General features: G+C 40.3%; 1 protein-coding gene across 1 annotated transcript in view; it reads left to right on the top strand.

Annotated features, from left to right (window-relative positions):
* LOC126091914 (Down syndrome cell adhesion molecule-like protein Dscam2) overlaps positions 1-21,835 on the top strand; it is an 895,908-nt gene that overhangs the window by 296,205 nt on the left and 577,868 nt on the right. Inside the window, exon 3 of the mRNA XM_049907230.1 lies at positions 2,994-3,172. Within this exon, the coding sequence (XP_049763187.1) occupies positions 2,994-3,172 (179 nt within the window). The remainder of the gene's footprint in view (positions 1-2,993; positions 3,173-21,835) is intronic.

Raw genomic sequence — 21,835 nt, 5'->3', positions numbered from 1 at the left:
CTGCCTCCAGATTAACAGTTGTGGCAGTTTACAGGGCACCATCTGGTAATTTTAAAGTGTTTGTTAAACAATTAGATACTCTTTTGTTGTACTTAAGTAGAAAAAATAGGGGCATGGTAGTTGTTGGGGATTTTAACATAGATTTCTTGGTTAATTCTCCCTGCAAGGTGGAGTTTGAAAATCTCATGTGCACGTACAACCTTGTTCCCGTGGTTAGCTCGCCCACCAGAACCACAACCTCTTCCAGTACTCTCATTGACAACGTTTTTGTTGATCAGAGTAAAGTCAACCATATTAATATTGAAATGGTTATAAATGGTCTGTCTGACCATGACGGACAACGAGTTACTTTCAACAGTTTGGGAATTCCTCTGAGTGACACCTCACCTAGATGGAAAACAGTAAGGAAAATAAGTGAGGAAGCTATTCAAACGTTCAGATCATGTCTTCAGCATACTGACTGGACACCTGTTTATCTAGCAGAAACTGCTAATTCAAAATACAATTTATTCACAAATAAGATAGCAGGTACCTTTGAAAGTGTATTTCCAAAAAAGTCATACAGAGTCCAACCTGCTAGGTCTGCAAAAAAACCATGGCTCACTAAGGGCATTATAGCTTCGTGTCAGAGAAAAAGACAACTCTACATAGCATCAAAGACTTCTAACAACCCTGCTCAGCTAAAACATTATAAACTCTACTGTAAAATTCTTGCCAAAGTAATTAAAAACTCTAAAAGTATGTGTATAGCATCTGAAATTACTAATTCTGAAAATAAAATTAAAACAATCTGGAATGTGATAAAGAGAGAAACAGGGACTGTAAACTACACCAAAGACAAAAATATTGTTTTAACTGTTGACAACTCAGAGATAACTAATAGTGAGGAAATTGCTGAAATCTTTAACCAACATTTTTTAACTGTCCCAACACAGATAGGTTGCCATGGTTCTGTAGATAAAGCTGCCTGTATAATGAAAAATAATTTTCCAGAGCCTTTCTGTCAAATAAGTGTGCCTCCCATTACTGCCAATGAAATAAAAAAAATCATACAGTCTTTGAAAAATAAACATTCTGCTGGTATCGACGATATTTCAAGCAAGCTGTTGAAGGCTTGCTGTAGTGAAGTGACCGAAGTTTTGGCTCACATCTGCAACACATCCATGCAACAAGGAGTGTTTCCAGACAGAATGAAATACGCTGTTGTCAGGCCCCTGTACAAAGCAGGGGATGCTACAAATGTGTCAAACTATCGCCCTATCTCTCTATTAACAATATTTTCAAAAGTCCTAGAAAAAGCTCTGTACAACAGGATTGTGGCACACCTTGGTGACCTGAACATCATTAACAGTCAGCAGTTTGGTTTTCAAACGGGAGTTTCAATAGATAACGCAATTTTCTCATTCACAAATGATGTTCTAGAGTCTATAAACAGAAAGAGGCTGCCAATTGGTGTCCTATGCGACCTATCAAAGGCGTTCGACTGTGTAGATCACCAGATACTCCTCAAGAAGGCCTGTCATTATGGAATTACAGGACCTGTAGGAAACTGGTTAAAATCGTACCTCGAAAATAGGAAGCAGAAGATTATTCTAGATGTTTCAGATAGTGTATCACAATATATAGTGGACTCTGAGTGGGGAATTGTGCAGCAGGGAGTGCCACAGGGATCAGTGCTTGGGCCCTTGCTGTTCCTCATATATGTTAATGATCTGCCTTTATCCATCAATAAGCAGTGTAAATTTACAATGTTTGCTGATGATACGAGCATTGTGGTGGATAATGTGTCAACTACTGACTTAGAATCTGAGGTCAATGATATCCTTAAAGAAGTTCTGGGTTGGTTTAGTATTAACTCCCTTTCAATAAACCTGAAAAAAAAAACAATTTTATCCAGTTCCAGACAACCCACAAAAACCCAAAAGAAATAGTTATCACACAGAATGATCAGATGATAAAGCAAGTGTACTTATCAAAATTCCTAGGCGTATACATGGACAGTAGGCTGAACTGGGAACATCACGTTCTACAAACACTAAAACGGCTGACGTTGGCAACATTTGCTTTACGAATTTCGTCACGCTTCAATGACATTACCATCTCAAAGTCAGCTTACTTTGGCTATTTTCATTCAGTCATGTGTTATGGCATCATCTTCTGGGGCAATACACCTGCCGCAAAGAAAATCCTCACAGCACAAAAAAGAGCAATAAGAATCATTTGTGGTGTACCCCCACGAACCTCATGTCGAAATCTTTTTAAACGACTTGAAATACTGACAGCAACATCTCAGTACATATATTCACTGATGTGCTTCGTAATAAATAACCCCACTCTGTATGAAACGAATTGCCTACATCATGAACATAACACCAGAAGAAAAGAGGATTTCCACTGTGAGTTAAAGAACTTGACACTTATTCAGAAAGGGGTAAAGTACGCTGGAACGAAAATTTTCAATTCCCTACCCAACAGCATCAAAAGTATAAGGAGTAGTACATCAGTATTTAAACGTAGCTTGAAAAATTATTTACTTGAGACCTCACTTTATTCACTAGAGGAATTCTTTCAGAGAAATAAGTAAAACCCAAATTGGAAAGATGATTTTAAATTTTTTGACGCTGTTTACTGTTAAACTAATGTAATAATGCCCTAATGTAAAAATTCCTGTTTTTCTCATTTCCATTTTTGGGTCACTTTTAAACCCAAAGTGGGAAGTTTTGATTACTGTTCAAGGTTAAAATAGATGAAATAATGCCCTATATATGAAACTGCTATCTTCACATTTATGTTGACTAGTTTTTAAGCTAATAAGTATGACTTTTGTGCACTGTTATTAATACTATAACAATGTCTTTATTCTATGTATTTTATTATGTACATTGACACGTTCCACATCTGAGTGACTTGCTCACATGTACAGATCTATGGAACAAGTATATAAATAAATAAAATAAATAAATAAATCAGTGTTTGATTTCCACTTGTTTCAGGCATGTCTGAAGATGATACGATGGGCCCGATTTTCAACCGTGAACCTCCAAACAGAGTGGATTTTTCAAACACAACTGGTGCAGTAGTTGAGTGCTCAGCTAGAGGAAACCCTACACCTGACATAATATGGATAAGAGCTGATGGATCAGCAGTTGGAGATGTCCCTGGTTTGAGACAGGTTAGTCACTGTAACATAATTTGTGTTGTGTTTATATGCTAATAATATAGGTGCCACAGGAAACAATGTGTGACTCTTATGTGAGTGAATCATATGTTGGTCTTGGTATTCTGATTTGAAATTTCTTTGTGGATTTTATGAATTTACTTGTGTGCATCTGGTAATCCTCAGTACTATGTGACATGGTCATTCGTTGGGGAGGCTTGACGCCCCCCCCCCCCCCCCCCCCCCTCCCCTGCTATTTCTCTCTTTGTTGTAATTGAACACTTTATTGTGTGGAAACCCTTTTTTAATGGTTAATGGGGTGCCTGTTTCAGTGTAGCTCAAATGACCGAGTAACTATTCTGATCTTGTAATTGATGGATAGTTAAGAGGTAGTTGTGAGCTGCTTGTGAGAGAAACTGTTAATTAGCTTTTGAGGATAGTAGAGATATGGTATCTTGCTTTAGCAAACATAGAGCTCAAATCTCAACTCCAGATTTGAGCAAGTTTCACTTTTTCAAATTGCACAGCACAAATTAAACAATTCAACAATATTACTGCTAACCAAGTACTTGACAAACTGGAAGCACTGCACATAGCTTACATACCAAATTAATGACTGAGTTGCAATCGTCGAGTCTTCCAATGAAATTGTCAAACAAGGAGTCCCCCAGGGATCTATTCTAGGCCCCTTTCTCTTTTTAGTCTATGTGAATGATGTCACCCAGCCACAAAACTCCATAATAGTGAGCTAAACAGATGACACATCTCTGTTGTTTTTTGGCAAAAATACCTGTGAACTTACATCTTTTGCAACAGGTGGAGTAATAACTATAATTAAGTATTTTCAAAAACAAGAGCGAAAGGTCAACATTAATAAATCACAGTTATCATTCAGGACTGTTAACTCTCATCATACCTCTATAAATAATATATGTGGAACTGAGGCAACAGACACTAATACCTGCAAATTCTTGAGCCTATACTTAGATGAAAACTTGCGGTGGTCAAAGCATATTAACTTTGTGTGTGGAAAGATTAGTAGTGGATTATATCTACTTAGTCATCTTGCAAAAACAGTTACAAACCCTACTATTCAAACCATTTACTATGGAACAATATATCCTTTACTAAATTATGGTATTGAACTTTGGGGTTGTGCTGCTGATACACACATCAATAGATTAATGTTGTTGCAGAAGAAGGCAATTATAATAATACATGATCTGAGTCATAATGATTCTGTTAGAGAGACTTTTGTGCAACATAAGTACCTTACAGTGTATTCCCTGTATTTACATAAGTTAATTTTATTTTTTGTAAATCATCAAAAAGATTCAAGAAGATGCAATGACATACATGACCACAACACTAGAAATAAAAATAGTTAATTTAGGCAAAGAACGAAGTTAAAAACTACAGATCACAACCCATACATGAGTGGTCAAATTTGGTTCAACAAATTGCCAAAAGACTTATGTGCCTATGATGGAAATATCTTTAAAATGAAACTCAAATTATTCCTGACGAAGAAATGTTTGTACTCTGTCTGAATTCTAAGTTGAAAACACATGACCTTATAGTTTGTATTAGAAATATTTTAGTTGTATACCTACTTCTGTGACACTTCATTCCCTTTGTGTGCTTGTATTATAGTCTTGCTAATTTATATCAACTATTTGTTTTGTTTGTGTTTCAGTGAACATCTTCATAATTATGTAAACAACACTGACATTTACAATAGTCATCATTTTTTGTTGACTATGCAAAAAATTAAATAAATAAATAAAAGACGTACCACAAGCTTAAACAAAATGTTGATGTCCACTGATATTTTCTCTGTTATCCTGTTCATTTGTTTCATATATGGAGACAAGATTAAAATAAATGGGATTGCTGCCTTCGCTCTTTGAGCGAAACCACCGGTGTTGGAAATCCTCTGGTGTATTGTTAAAAAAGCGAAACTCATTTAATTTGCTTAAAAAAATAAAACACTCCAAGGGTAAGGAAACAACTTTTTGGAACATTATTAAACAAGAAACAAACAAAAAAGTGACCTAAATGAAATTAAACCCTCAGAAAATGCTATGACAAAAATGATGACAGTTTCAAATCATTGCCCACCAAATTTAGTGATTACTCCCTCACAGTGCAGCAAACATTGTACACACTAATAAACAAGCAAATAAAGATAAATGGAATTTATTTTTGCAGGCACAGCTAGTACGACCAACAACACATTAGTTTCAAAACTACAACCTGTAAGGAGATTTTAGATCACTAAAAAGCAGTAACTCTGCTGGCTATGATGAAGTTTCTACTATAATATTAAATTCCTTTGCTGACTTTGTAATCAATCAATGACATGGGATATATTTCCTAACAGATTCATCCATAAAACTGGATAGAAACAAATCACTTCTCCTTATGCCCCTTTTTCTTCTTACATTATGGGCAGCATTTTCTTCTGCCCTCCCACATCGTCCTTTTTCTTCTTTCTCTTATTCTTCTCCAAAGATCTTTAATAGCTTCTTCGTTGACTGCTCCACTAATGACTCTTAATCCTTTTCCTGTATCTTTCTCTGTCATTGGTCTCTAGCATATTGGTCAATGTATGCTTGTTTTTCTAATTTTCCTTCCCTTCCACTGTAATCCTCAGTTGTGGTCAATCCTTCTTGAATCCAGCAACACACTTGCTTTCTGTCTTTGTCCTTGCACTTCTCATTATTTTCTCTGTTGTTTTGATGATTCTATCCTCATTCATCCCTATCACATGTCTTACAAATCTTGTGTTTCTCAGGGTGATTTCCCCTGATATTTCCTCATGCTCTGGTACAGTTCTTTCCTAGGTCTTCACATTCTTCTCTTTACACCTCTTTTAGGGTCCAGTATTTTCTGCAGTGTTGCAGTCACATAACTTAAATCCAAGTAGATAGTCCGCACAACTTCAGTAAGAATTCATAGCTGCACAAAGACTGTAGTACAAAGATATGTGACATTTTATGACTATATTGATACAAAGCACAAGCAAAATGCAATACCTAGAGAGATCTTATATTGCAGAATTTTCAGATATTAAGTAAAACTATATGAATAAACCAAAACTGTTCTGTGAGTGGGTAATGGCACAGGCTACTATGTCATATTAACAAGCTGGTGAATGGAATGAACAGACTGAAAAAAGGAGAGGGGGGAGAAAGAAGTCTATGGAATGTGGTGTGGAACAGTTATAACAAGATTGCTAACTAATGATCTCTATTCTTGTTTTTCCTTAAATTGTCCTTGTGATCACATACAGTTCCTATTTCGTCCTCCATCGTCTGATCCACGTTATTGTCCTGGCCACTTTCTTCCTTATTTGTGGAAAGTCTCACATTTTCCTTGTTTTTTCCTTTTGCTTCAGTCATCCAGCCTTCCTCCTGTTCTCCACTGCTTCCTGCTTGTTTCAACACCAGTGATTCATTTTCTTCTCTTCCTTTCCCAATAGTTCAGCCTGCTTCCCTATATTTAGCATCATGTCTTTGCATTCATTGTATGTTTCAGCCTCTTCCTTGTGTTCTTCTTGATTGCATTTCAATTTATCTCTGTCTGATTTTACATTTCCAGTTGCTCTAATCATCTGTGTCGGTCGACCTATTTGGATTTCAGTGGCACTTAAGTTCAGAGAGATAGTGATTTAATATTACTCTTACTTTCATCTTGACCTTGGTGTTCATGATCTGTGTACTATTTGTCCGACTGATTGCAACATCATCAATATGTAATGGCCCAGTGCTGGTGTAGGAGCTGCCATGTTTCCTCCTTTGTGTGTGTGTGTGTGTGTGTGTGTGTGTGTGTGTGTGTGTGTGTGTGTGTGTGCATGTGTGTGTGTGCGTGCAATGTTTTGGCTGTAACATCATGAGAAGGGAACACTGCATGGCAGATATGTCAGTGTGATGTGCTGTAAGTTACCTTCAGTTGTTGTTCTTCCAGTACGGCCACCTTTTAGTTTTTGTTCTCGTGGTCCAGCTACTCTGTACCACAGCCGTTTGCAAATTTATTGTTTGTGACTTTGTATGCAGGCAAGGTGATGTAAGAGAGTGTTTCACTACTTATAGCTACTAAATGATGAACATATCTTCAGCGAAAATCATCTGTAATGTTTCAACTATTTAAATCAATTATGAAGACATCCAAATATCAGTAAGTCATAAACTCAAACATATCGGTCAATATGTCCGATCAAGACAAACTCGACTTAAGATGTAAGATTTACGATCTTCACTTGTCTTGAGTATTTACATTGTAGTATGTCCATTTGTCCTGAGGTGTTCATGACACCTTCAAGGCGTGTCACCAAGGCATAAACCTACACTTCCAACAAGTGCACTCACCAACTCACCACTTACCCCTGTTGTGTTATGTCACTGGATACACACTGTCTGCACAGATCAGGATGTGCACAATGAATACTTTCCACTACATAAAACATTTATAGAGGCAAAACCAGCTTTTACCAGCAAGAGCATCCTCAGTGGAGTATGGGTCATTCTCACGAATAACACGTATTACACTACAGGATTTACCCATGTCTAATTCTTACTCAGTTTTGCCCTGAAATATGTTGATATCAGTCTTATTTTGTGTTTATGACTCAGGTGAATTAACTTTCCTCATTTTATTTGTCTTTTGGTGTGCCCACTACTCTCCTACTAGTCTTTTTTGGTAGTTTTCTTTTCCAATTTCTGCATTATAATCATCTGTCAGTATATTCACTTGTCTGTGTAGGTCAGGGATGTCCAGCTATTTAGCTTACCTGGGCCACATTGGAAGAAGATGAGTATTTCTGGGCAGCACAAAATAAATATACTTAACACTCACAATAATAGCTCGGTGTGTGTGTGTGTGTGTGTGTGTGTGTGTGTGTGTAAGGGGGGGGGGGGGGAGTGACCAATAAGAGAATAGCAACATGTGGCAGAAGTTTCAAATTGAAGATATTCAATTTATCATAACTTTATATATACAGAATTTTGTGGATTATTATTATTATGTTTATTATTTTTAACTGATAGTGTGATATTTTTCCCTCCTTGGGCTGCACTAATACTTGTTTTGGGCCACGTGGCCCTTGGGTGTACACCTGATCTAGGTCCTCTCAGGAACTGTGTACCATTTCATGCCTGTCATGTTCTTGTCATTAGTCAGTATGTGTCTGTTTGCTGTTGTATACATCTTGTTCCCTGATATCTTTTCTGACCTACTGTTCATTTCAGTTAAGCTATCCTTGCATCTCTCGTCTACTGTGAACCCCTTACCAAAGCATGTAGGCATGTCTTTCCTTTTCACATTATTCCTGATTTTCCTTTCAGCACTTTAAATCCGCCTGGTGCCACTGTGTCTTCATCACTGGATCTTCAATATGTTTATGGTCCTGTACTGAAAATTCTTTTAATCTTAATCATTTTGAGGTTCTCAGGAGCTGTGACTCTTCCCTTCCCTTACACACTTTTTGGAAAGTTCCACAGCATCTGAATACCTACTTTCTTTGTCATTGTGTTGATGGGGGTTGTCCTTCTGGAGTGATCTCGACTCAGCTGTGTGTTACATTTCAAAGGTATTTGAGAAAGTGGCCTGTGATAGAATAGTGACTCATTTAACTGAGCAGAAGTTCTTAACAGCTCTCAATTTGGTTTTTGTGAATGATTCTCCATAGAAAAAGCAATGCAAGATGTTATAAAGACATTTCTGGCAGAGTTAAATAGAAAACTTATTCTACGAATCGCAAAAGTCTACTCACCAAACTGAAGTGTTATGGCATTGATAGATTGATGGCAGTCCTCTTGCACTGATGTAATCTTACCACCATAAAACAAACCAGAGGGTTTCATTCATAGACTGTGTCATAGGGATGAAGCTAGCCCCAGAAGAATGAGAATGGACTGGGAGGGGGGGGGGATTACATAACATGTGATATGGCATAAGGATCATTACTAGGTTCATTCTGGTCCATTCCATTGATATGCACCAGCATTAGACATGAATTGTCATATTATATATGAAACATATTGTAATAACCTCTCTACTATCACCTCACCCTCATTGTGTGCCCCCCTCTGCCAATACGCGTGCCCTGTTCCCCTTCCCTGCTCTCCTTTTCCACTTCACCCTGCCCCATAGCCTGCTGGTATTGTACCTGGCAGTCTTCATGACTCCACTAGTCCCTGTGTACTCCATCAGGCAATGCTCTTTCTCTCTCCCACCTGTACCTTGCTATCCTTTCCTTTCCCACCTCATCCAGATTGCTACTTTTGTTCTCCATGACAGTTACAGTCTGGTCTGAGCTGCTGGAGATGACGATCATGTGGATCATGTATGTGTAAGATGAGCTTGCTTGTGTGAATGAATATGTATGTGCCTTCTTTTCTGAAGAAAGCCTTGACCAAAAGCTAAATTGCATTTGTTTGTGTCTGTCTGCAGCACAGTGTGTCGTCTTTACAGTGAGTAGCAATCTATCCTTTTCATTATACCTTTTTAGTGGTTTTCTTACTAAGGCCAGGCATCCAGAATTAACATACTTTGTCCCATATATCTCTGCATAATATCATTACGAATTCTGGAGACATAAAAGCTATTTCAAGGGTTAGCAAGATAAGTAATAAATCGACAAAGTATTGAGTGCTGAATGTGAAGAACATTAGTCAGAGTACTCAGCTCAACAAAATGTGTCGTTCAGCGTATAACTTGTGCCAGATCTACAGAATGAATGTGTCGATTAGCTATAGAACGAGTAATACTGATTACCCTAAGCAGCTTTATGGCACTAACACGGATATGTAATTCTGTTTGTGATAGTGTGACAAGCTTCAAATGAATGAATGCCATTTTTTGTTGCAAAGGTGGAATCTAGGGGATTAGGACCAGTAACAGTAACATTTCATCCATGAGGTGAGCTCTCTTTGCTCGAAGATGAAATCATTACTTAATCCATGAGCATGGTTGTTTTATTATTATTTTTTTTTTCTGGTTCGATGCAATCTTCTGTTTGTCTTGTGCTAATCTTCTATCTCTACTTACTGCATTAACATCCTTCATTCTGCAGTTGTACTTTTTTCTGTCCTTACTTTCCAGCTATTGTTGTTATTGCTGTTGTTGTTGTTGTTGTTGTTGTATTCTTCAGTCTGATGTCCGGCTTGGTGTGGTTTTCCAGACGATAGTACAGTCAGGGAGCTGGCAGCACTTTTGTCAGCTTTCAGCTGTGAATTGCAGACAGCTGCAGGAGAAAACAGTAATTATCTATAGAACTGTGGCAATGGGATGTAGATGCACAAGCAGCCATGCCAAACACACCTGTCGGGTATCTTCTGTCCATGAATCTACTGTAGACTATCCTGTGCAAGCCACTTCATCTCTACATAACTACTGTAACCTGTATCATTTAAAACTGCTTACTGTGGTCAAGCCCTAGTGTCCCTCTGCAATTATTCCACATCTATGTATGGTACATGGTGGAGGATACCATGTGTCACTGCTAGTCATACTCTTTCTTTCCTGTTTCACTCGAAAATTGAGTGAGGGAGGAATGACTGTCTATATGCTTCCATATGAGCCCCGATTTCTCTCATATGTCATCTGTTCTGTACTTATGTGAAGAGTACATTGTTGGTAGTAGAATTGGTCTGATGCAAATGTCAGTTCTTGGAACTTTCGCGATAGTGTTTTGTGTAAAGAACATCTTTTTTTTCCTCCAGCTATTCCTATTTGAGTTCACAGAGCTTTTCTGTAATATTGGTGTGCTAATCAGATCTGCCGGTATCAAATCTAGCACCAAGCTTCTGGTGGGGAACGCACACACTTGGGCATTACTCAAGCATGGATCACATAAGTGTTCTGTACACTGTCTCCTTTTCCCAGTAAACGCCACTAATCCTGTATTTGAATTCTAGAAGGTTACTTTCAAACAATGGAAAATTTAGGAAAGAAAAAGAACAACGGCAGTATCCCCCCTACACACACAACTCCTACAAACACATGTTCACTTTCTCTGGCTGATGAGGCCAGATTATTGAGGCTTTCATGTACTGAAATTATCCTCCCGACCTCGCACAGAAACAGATCTCCCTTGCCTTGTCTGTCCAATCACCAACCACCTCCCACATTCTCACTGCCTGGTCACAAAGGAGTGCTCTCTTATGACTCAGTACCTTCCAGAACTGGAGTGGCTGAGTCACAAGCTCTGCCAGGGTTCTGACTACCTCCTGTCGTGCACTGAAATGAAGAATATTATCCCTACCCCTCCCATAATGGTATTTAGCCACCCACCAAACCTTTGCAGTATCCTTGTCGAACTGTACTCCATCCCTGGTACAAACTCATGGGTCATGTCCCAGCAACAGACCAAGGAGCAGACCTGTCCCATACACCCTCCCACCACCACCTACTCCAGTCCAGTCACAGGCATCACATATCCCATCAAAGGCACCTCTGAAAGCAGTCAAGTGATGTACAAACTAAGCTGGTGCAACCACTGTGCTGCTTTCTAGATGGGCATGACAACCAACAAGCAACAAGCTGTTTTTTCACATGAATGGTCACGAACAACCGGTAACCAGCATTCAGCTGGACCACGTAGTTACTGTACATGCTGCCCAACACAACGGTCTTTACTTCAGTGACTGCTTCATAGCCTACTCCATCTGGATTCTTTCTCTCAAAATCAGCTTTCCTGATTTGCGCAGGTGGGAACTCTCCCTGCAGGATATCCTATGTTCTTGTAATCCCCCCTGGCCTCAACCTTTACTAGTCCCTGCCCTTCACCCTCTTATCCCGTTCCCTGCTCCCACTCCAGCACTACGCAGCCTTCTATTCTACCAATGCACCCATTAATCTGTTCCCTCCTCTACTTCTCTCCTTTTCTGCCACACCCCAAAATCACCCAGCTACACTTAGTAGCCCTCCACTGTCCCCACCACATCATTTTCATGCTCCCACAAGCAGCACTACACCTTCCCACCACCCCTCCCCCACCTCCTCCCTCACCTCTACACTTCTGTCCCTACCCCTCCCCACCACAGCATACTCCTTATCCACATCGCCTATTAGGCACCGTCGCTGTGCACAGGATGGCCTCATTGGCCAGTGACAGTGGTTTGTGTTTGTGTTTTCTTCTTTAGAAGATGGCAGTTTGGCCGAAAACTCAAATGTATAGCAGTCTTTTTGTTGTGCTCATTTGCAACTCGACTTCTCCTCTACTTGATGAGTAGCTATAATTTTCATAACAGAGGGTTGTTTTCCCTATTCATTTTTATTAACTTACATTTTTCCACATTAAGAGCAAGCTGCCAACATCACACCAAATGGAAATTCTGTTCATCATGCTGTATTCTCCTTCAGTCATCCACTGTTCATCATGCTGTATTCTTCTCCAGTCATCTAGAGGTGACAGTTTTCCATACACTGTAGCATCATCCTCTGCTAGTGGTTGCAGATTTCTGCTTGTGCTATCTGTCAGATTGTATATGCATATTGAGAATAAGAGTCTTCGTATCACACAATAGAAAATCCAGGATGGAATGTAACAGTATTAAGAGAACTGTGTGGTTTCAGTTGCCTGAGACTGCAGTTGTGTGTGTGAGTTGTGTCTGCGTGAGTGAGTGCGTGTGTGTACATGTGTGTGTGTGTGTGTGTGTATGTGTGTGTGTGTGTGTGTGTGTTGCCCGAAAGCTTTAAGTGTGAAAATCTTTTTGTTGTGCCTATCTGGAACTCGACATCTCTGCTATATGGTGAGTGGCAACTTAATTCTCATAATACAGTCTTTGTGTCATGCTTCCCTGGGGCAATCTACCTTTCTCTTTGATGAACTTTCACCATCCAGGACAACATACTGGATTCTATTACTTAAAAATTCTCTGAGCAATCTATCTCATACTCTAGGACCTTCTTTGACATTCTACAGTATGACACAGTGTCAAATGTTTTCCTGTCTGTTGCCACTTCATCCATGGTTTGTAGGATATAGTGCAAGAAAGAGCAGGCTGATATCAAACAATGGAAATCATAGTGCAAGAAAGAGCAGGCTGATATCAAACAATGGAAATCAAACAATGGAATAATCAGAATATGGATACCTATAGAAGGAGGTTGTATGATAGCTTAGTCTGCTCTTAAACCTTCTCTTAAATGTGCTTGTCTGCTGATCAATGCCTCCTCTATGTGGCAAGCAGCAAGTAGAGTTTTGCATTACTCATACTTTCTGAATTTGTTTTGAGGTATGGATAGAAGCTTTCCTATATCTAGGAAATTTATTATATTTGACCATATAATATGCCCAATAATTGTGCAGCAAACTAATGTCAAAGACAGTTGGTCTCTAATTTTGTGGGTCCATTCTTTTATCTTTCTTATATGTAAGAGTCTCCAGCAATTTATTCTCGACACTTGGGAATGTACTCTGTGCGATAGATTTTCAATAAATGTAAGCTAAACAAGCAAATGGCCTTGCTGCAGTGGTAACTCCGGTTCCCGTCAGATCAATGAAGTTAATCACTGTTGGGCTTGGCGAGTAACATGATGGGTGATTGTCCGGGTCTACCCAGTGCTTTTGGTAAGTGGGGTGAACTCAGTCCTTGTGAGGCCAATTGAGAAGTAACAGCACCAGTCATGAAAACTGACAATGGCTGGAAGAGAGGTGTGCTGACCACATGCCCCTCCATATAACCGTCCAGTGATGCCTGTCGGCTAAGGATGACGTGTTGGTTGCTCGGTACAATTGAGCCTTGCAAGGCCTGTTTGGACATAGCTGGCTGGCAAGCTAAATAAGGGATAAATGCAAATTGGAATCCCATCTGAAACACGACGACTTGTTTCTTTTCAACTCTTTCTGATGCACGGATACTTATGACTGTGTCCTTCACAAGGGAGTTCGTAGGGAGGGCAAACAGTGGTATGTATATGGTGTCCTCCTGCATGAATGATTTTTTTAAACACAAAATTTAAAAAAAAATTCGGAATACCTTTCCCTGTCTTCTATAACACACTAGACTAGTCAGTGAGTGATTGAATAGAAGCCTTCTACCTGCTTAGCAATTTTATGTAGGATCAAAATATTCTAAGATTCTTGGGAAGATGTTTCACTAATGTATGGTGGTGAAACTTGTCACATGCTTTGTGCATTGAGCTTCTTACAGATACATACATTTGTATTAACTTTGGCCTGTTGATATTTCTGCGTTTATTTTTGAACCGAGAGTGCAAAAATCTTGTTCTCTCAATATTTTCAAAATTTTTTTATTAAACCAAATTTTCTGCCCATGATCCATTTACTCGACACAAACTTCTTCAGAGTGCAACTTACATTTCGTTTAAACTTTGCCCACAATGGAACTAACTATGTTCATTCTTTGTCTAAGTAGAATGCTAACAATTTTTAGCATAAAAGCTCTCCTACTCTTCTTTATGGATTTATTAAATTCAGCAACCATTGAGCTGTGATGGCATCATGATCGCTAATTCCTGTACGTACACCAATAAGCCAGATGATTATGACCACCTACCTAATAGCCGGTATGTCCACATTTGGCACGGATAACAGTGGTGACACAGCGTGGCATGGAAGCAATGAGGCCTTGTTAGGTCGCTGGAGGGAATTGGCACATCTGTAGACATGAGTCACCTAGTTCCCATAAATTCGGGGGGGGGGGGCGGGGGGGGGGGGGGGACAGAGGATGAGCTGTGACACCGTGTTCAATCACAACCCAGATATGTTCAGTAGGGTTCAGATCTGGCAAGCTGGGGGCCCAGCAAATCTATTGGAACTCCCCACTGTGTTCATCAAACCACTCCATCACCCTCCTGGCCATGTGACATGGTGCATTATCTTGTTGAAAAATGCATCTGCCATTCGAAAACTTAATCATCATGAAGGGCTGTACGTGATCTGCAACAGTGTACAATACTCCTTGGCCATCATGGTACCTTGCACAAGTTCCCTTGGACCCATGGATGCCCATGTGATTGTTGCCCAGAGCATAATGGAGCTGCTGCCAGCTTGGCTCTGCCCTGCAGTACAGGTGTCAAGGACCTGTTCACCTGGAAGACAATGGATTCACGCCCATCCATTGGCATGCAGCATGATGAAGAAGGTATTGGGATTCATCAGACCATTCAATGCTCTGTCAGTGTGCCAACACCCAGTGCTGATGGTCATGTGCCCATTTCAGTCATAGTTACTGACGTCGCAGTGTTAACATTGGCTTGGGTCATCGGCTGCGGAGGGTCATTGTCAGGAGTATTTGATGCACTGTGTGTCCAGACTGTGTGTACTCTGCCCAGCATTTGGTCTGATGTTAGTTCTGCCACAGTTTGCCGCCTGTCATGTTTCACCAGTCTGTCCAGCCCATGACGTCTGACATTTGTAATGAGGGGTGGTCACCCAGTCACATGTGTGGATGTAATTTCACCTCAGTTTCACCACATGTTCATGACATTCACCACTACACTCCTCAAACACCTAAAAAGTCATGCAGTTTCCAAAGTCTCGTACCAAGCCTGCAGGCCGTCACAATCTGCCCTCGGTCAAACTCAGATTGATCATGTTCCTTCCCCATTCTACACATAGATGATGCTACATGCACTGTGCTTGTGTCTTACCAGCAGTCATTCCTTGCCAGGTGATGCTGCTGTCTTCTGGGTGGGCTTATATCGAAATAAGGTCGGTGGTCATAATTTTCTGACTGATCAGTGTATACTGACACTTTCGATATAGGCCAGACTTTTGTGTAGCCACAAGGGCTGAAATATTTGCATTGCTTGTGGATATCAAACTAGTTGCTCGAGACGGTTTTTGGAGAAAGCATTTAGAACTACCCCACAGGACTGCCTGCCCGTATCACCTGCAATAAATCCGTAAATGTCTCAGTATGGGACTTGGAAGTTTAAAGTTGCCTACAGCTAATTTTGAGCGACATGAGTACTTAAGTGCTACTATGTGTAGACTGTCTTTGAATGATTCAGCAACAGTTAGAATGGAATTGGGTGGCCTGTAAAGAAATTGTAGATTAATTTAAATTTACCAAGGCTGATTAATCATATCCAAATAACTTCAGCATCAGACTAAATTTCGACCTTGATAGACATAATAGATTTGTCGATTGCAATGAACTTTCCCTCTCCCATTTTCAATATACCTTCCATGCTTCATTAAATATTTTGGAACTTTCTTCTTAGTTTTATCCAACTCTTGGTATAGAGTATAATTTGAGCATGAGAGCTTTCCTGGTGAGCGATCATTCAGGGATTGTATTGTGAATAGTTTGATAATTTGATGTTAAAATCTTGACACTGAACATGCTTTTACTTGGTACATGGTCTTACTTCACTATCCGTGTATAGACTGCTGAGCATTCATCAGATGACCTCAAACAATCACCTAACCTAAAAAACATGGCTCTTCACGAACATGCTGGTATTAGAGTAGTTGCTTTCTTTGTGTAACTTCCCTCCCCCACTTTCCTCCATTACCAAGCTGATAATTCCTTGATGCCTCAGGTATTTGTCCCATAAACTGACTCTCCATTTAGTCAAATTGTAATATAAATGTATTTTCTCTTCAGTTCACATCAGTACTACCTCTTTAGTTTTCTGATCTACCCATATCTAACAATGGAAAATCCAGAGTGGAATGCTACAATATTATGAAATGGAAAGTTGCTGCTACCATACAGTGGAGATGCTGAGTCACAGATAGGCACAACAAAAATAAGCTTTCGGCCAGTACGGCCTTCATCAAAAATAGATGACAGAGAGAGACATACACACTTTTACAATCATGCGGTTTGACGGTGGGCAGAGGAGAGGTCGGGGGGGGGGGGGGGGAGGGGGAGTAGCAGAGAAAGAGAGAAGTAAAAAGAACTGGGTGCGATGGTGGAATGAGGGCTGTGTAGCACTGGAATGGGAACAGGTCAGGGGCTGGATGGGTGAGGACAATGACTACCTGAGGTTGAGGTCAGGAGGGTTACGGGAACATAGCATATATTGCAGGGAAAGTTCCCAACTGTGCAATTCAGAAAAGCTGGTGTTGGTGGGAAGGATCCATATAACATCCATAAGGCCATGGGCATTAGGGATGTTAGTGTAAAGGGAGGTGGCATCAATAGCGACAAGCTGGACACTGTGTGGTAAGGGGCAGGAACTGTGGAGAGTTGGTTGGGGAAATGGTCGGTATCTTTTATGTAGGAGGGTGGGTCATGGGTAATAGGTTGAAGGTGTAGGTCTAAAAGAGCAGATTCTGTCAGCGGGGGCACAATAACCGGCCACAATGGAGCTTTCTGGGTGGTTGGGTTTATAGACTTTCGGAAGCGTGTAGAAGGTAGGGGTGTAGGTGAGCAGAGAGATGGACTATGGGGAGAGGTTCTGGAATGGGATTAGGACCTGAGGAGTGGCTGGATATCCTGCTGGATTTCTGGAATGAGGTCAGTGTGGCAAGGTAGGTGGTAGATGTATCTGACATCTGGCGGAGTCCTTCTACCAGGTAATCCTTGTGGTTCAAAACAGCAGTTGTGGAGCCTTTGTTAGCAGATAGGATTATGAGGTCAGGATCAGTTTTTAGATTGGACTGCGGTTCTTTCTGTGGATGTAAGGTTAGTTTGCATGTTGAGGGATTTGGGGAATGATGGTGAGGCAAGGTTCGAGTTTAAGAAATTCTGGGAAGTTAACAGGTAATGATTTGAGGGCTTTGGGAGGTGGATCACAGTTGGATGGAGCAGTGAACTGAGTTAGGATGTGTTTAACATTGGTCTTCGGTCGAGTCTGATTGCTAGGGTTGGTGGCAAAAATGTGTTTCCTATGTAGGGACCGGGAGAAGGAGAGAAGGTCTTTAACAAGTCCTGCATGATTGAATTTGGGAATGGGGCAAAAGATGAGGCCTTTGGACAGGACTGATATTTGTGTGGGTTAAGGCTTCTGGAGCAAAGGTTCATAACTGTGGTTTAGGTCGGTTTTGGTTCTTGATTCTGTATGGTGGTGGTAGGGAGTTTTGGAGGGTAGGTTAAATGTGGTAGGTCTGCGAGACAGGGTTTGTCAGCTATGAGGGGACATGGAGGAAGTTTGGAGGTTGTTGTAGAAGTGATGGACTGTGGTACTCCAAGGTGGGAGGAGGAAGTGAGCAGGGTGGAGAGCTTTTTGAGGTGTCAGTGTGCATGCTGCTCTAGTTCCTGCAGGGCAAAAGTTTCAGTGTGTGTTATGGGTTCCATGAATTTGGGATTGCATGGCAGGAGAATTTTGTGGGTGGAGAGAAGGTACTGCAAGGAGGTTTGGACTGGGTTGATATAGTTTTGCAGGACTCTGTTGGTGAGGACTTAGGATTGGCAGAATCTGAACAGATGGGGGGCAGAACGGAAAAAGAGTGGGAGGTTGGGAAGGTTCGTAGAATGAGATACCAGATTGTGTGGCACAGGAAAGGTGCGGGAAATAACAGGCAAAAATATGGGAGAGTGATCAATTTGAAGGTATAGGATTAATGATATTGGTGGGACTAATGTGGGACATAAGATGCTGCACCAACAGTTCAGTGTGTTCTTGTAGCCGTCCTTCCTTCTCATTCCATCCAGTAAGTCTCCCATGAGCCGGGATTCTGGCTGACTTTTCTGAACTGTGCTCCATTCCCTAAATCTCTCTTGTCCTTTTCCTTCACTCTTTTTCCTTTCCTTCAATTCTTTTGGCAGAAGAAGCCACTGGTTCTGAAAGCTTGTGAAAATCAAATCCTTTTGTGTATGTGTTCCCCTGCTGCTGCTCGGTGAATAGATTTTTTCATCTGACCATTTATATTATGTTATCAATAATTGATTATTTTTGTTGTTATATTTATTTTGTATTTTCCTGTAAGAAAGGTTTTGTGTATGTTAAATATTGCTTTTGGACATCTGCTATGAGTAAAATAAGGGTTTATGAGTAGTCCAAGCATTTCAAAGAAGGCCGTGAAGATGTTGGAGACAAGAAGTGCCCTGAATGCCCCAGCACATCATTGACTCATTAAAAATCTTGGAAAAAGTGAAAGAAATGACTGTGAATGATTGCCCAGTCACAACCAGAGAGTCACTGATGACGTTGGAATATCACTTGGCTCATGCCGCGACATTTTTTAAAAATATTTTGCATACAGAATGTGTGAATGCAAAATTTGTTGCAGCTTTGTCAAATTTTAAACAGAACCAGTGGTGTACACAAATTGCTCAGGAGTCACTAGATGAAGTTATCAGTGATGCAGACCTACTGAAATGTGTCACAAGTGCCAAATATGGATTTTATGAGTATGAAATTAAAACTAAAGCTCAGTTGTCATAGTGAAAGTGTTCTGGATTGATAACACTCAAAAAAACTCAAGAAATGTGTTCAGATGTGAAGGTTATATTCACTGTGTCCTTAGATGTTAATGGCAAGTGCACCCCAAGTTCTTACCACAAGGTTGGATGATAACCAGGGAGTACTACTTAAAAGTTCAGTGCCGTTTATATGAAGCAATTGGAGAAAAAGGCGAGGGTTTGTGACGAAACAGTTTGTAACTTTTATATCCTGTTGATGCATCTGTTCAAACTTTGCTTCTTGTTCATGAATTTTTGGCTAGCAACAATACCGTAAGTATGCCACAGTCACTGTAATTATGCCACAGGCCCCAAATTTGTTAGAATGGCACCAAGTTACTTTTTTCTGTTCCCAAAAACAATGAAACACTTCAAGGGCCTCATTTTATAAGTGTGGATGAGGTTAAAAATGCATGTGAGAAAGTTAAAATCTGTCCCAAAGATAGAGTTCTAGAAGTGTGTCAGGGACTGTGAAAAGCTCTGGCATAACTGTATCAATGACTGGAATTCGTCAGTAGGAAAAGGGAGAGAAGGAAACATAGTAGGTGAATATGGATTGGGGGGAAGGAATGAAAGAGGAAGCCGCCTTGTAGAATTTTGCACAGAGCATAACTTAATCATAGCCAACACTTGGTTCAAGAATCATAAAAGAAGGTTGTATACCTGGAAGAATCCTGGAGATACTAAAAGGTATCAGATAGATTATATAATGGTAAGACAGAGATTTAGGAACCAGGTTTTAAACTGTAAGACATTTCCTGGGGCAGATGTAGATTCTGACCACAATCTATTGGTTATGAACTGCAGATTGAAACTGAAGAAACTGCAAAAAGGTGGGAATTTAAGGAGATGGGACCTGGATAAACTGAAATAACCAGAGGTTGTAGAGAGTTTCAGGGAGAGCATTAGGGAACAATTGACAGGAATGGGGGAAAGAAATACAGTAGAAGAAGAATGGGTAGCTCTGAGGGATGAAGTGGTGAAGGCAGCAGACGATCAAGTAGGTAAAATGACGCGGGCTAATAGAAATCCTTGGGTAACAGAAGAAATACTGAATTTAATTGATGAAAGGAGAAAATATAAAAATGCAGTAAATGAAGCAGGCAAAAAGGAATACAAACGTCTCAAAAACGAGATCGACAGGAAGTGCAAAATGGCTAAGCAGGGATGGCTAGAGGACAAAAGTAAGGATGTAGAGGCGTATCTCACTAGGGGTAAGATAGATACAGCCTACAGGAAAATTAAAGAGACCTTTGGAGAGAAGAGAACCACTTGTATGAATATCAAGAGCTCAGATGGCAATCCAGTTTTAAGCAAAGAAGGGAAGGCAGAAAGGTGGAAGGAGTATATAGAGGGTTTATACAAGGGCGATGTACTTGAGGACAATATTATGGAAATGGAAGAGGATGTAGATGAAGACGAAATGGGAGGTAAGATACTGCGTGAAGAGTTTGACAGAGCTCTGAAAGACCTGAGTCGAAACAAGGCCCCGGGAGTAGACAACATTCCATTTGAACTACTGATGGCCTCGGGAGAGCCAGTCATGACAAAACTCTACCATCTGGTGAGCACGATGTATGAGACAGGCGAAATACCCTCTGACTTCAAGAAGAATATAATAATTCCAATCCCAAAGAAAGCAGGTGTTGACAGATGTGAAAATTACTGAACTATCAGTTTAATAAGTCACAGCTGCAAAATACTAACGTGAATTCTTTACAGACGAATGGAAAAACTGGTAGAAACCGACCTCAGGGAAGATCAGTTTGGATTCCGTAGAAATGTTGGAACACGTGAGGCAATACTGACCTTACGACTTATCTTGGAAGAAAGATTAAGAAAAGGCAAACCTACATTTCTAGCATTTGTAGACTTAGAGAAAGCTTTTGACACTGTTAACTGAAATACTCTCTTTCAAATTCTGAAGGTGGCAGGGGTGAAATACAGGGAGCGAAAGGCTATTTACAATTTGTACAGAAACCAGATGGCAGTTATAAGAGTCGAGGGACATGAAAGGGAAGCAGTGGTTGGGAAAGGAGTAAGACAGGGTTGTAGCCTCTCCCCGATGTTATTCAATCTGTATATTGAGCAAGCAATAAAGGAAACAAAAGAAAAATTCGGAGTAGGTATTAAAATTCATGGAGAAGTAGTAAAAACTTTGAGGTTCGCTGATGACATTGTAATTCTGTCAGAGACAGCAAAGGACTTGGAAGAGCAGTTGAACGGAATGGACAGTGTCTTGAAAGGAGGATATAAGATGAACATCAACAAAAGCAAAACGAGGATAATGGAATGTAGTCAAATTAAGTCGGGTGATGCTGAGGGAATTAGATTAGGAAATGAGACACTT

This window comes from Schistocerca cancellata, chromosome 7 (genome assembly GCF_023864275.1).
Source record: "Schistocerca cancellata isolate TAMUIC-IGC-003103 chromosome 7, iqSchCanc2.1, whole genome shotgun sequence".
NCBI classification, from domain to species: Eukaryota; Metazoa; Arthropoda; class Insecta; order Orthoptera; family Acrididae; genus Schistocerca; species Schistocerca cancellata.
Note: the sequence above shows the minus strand (reverse complement) of the source record. Positions and strands in the feature narration are given on the sequence as shown.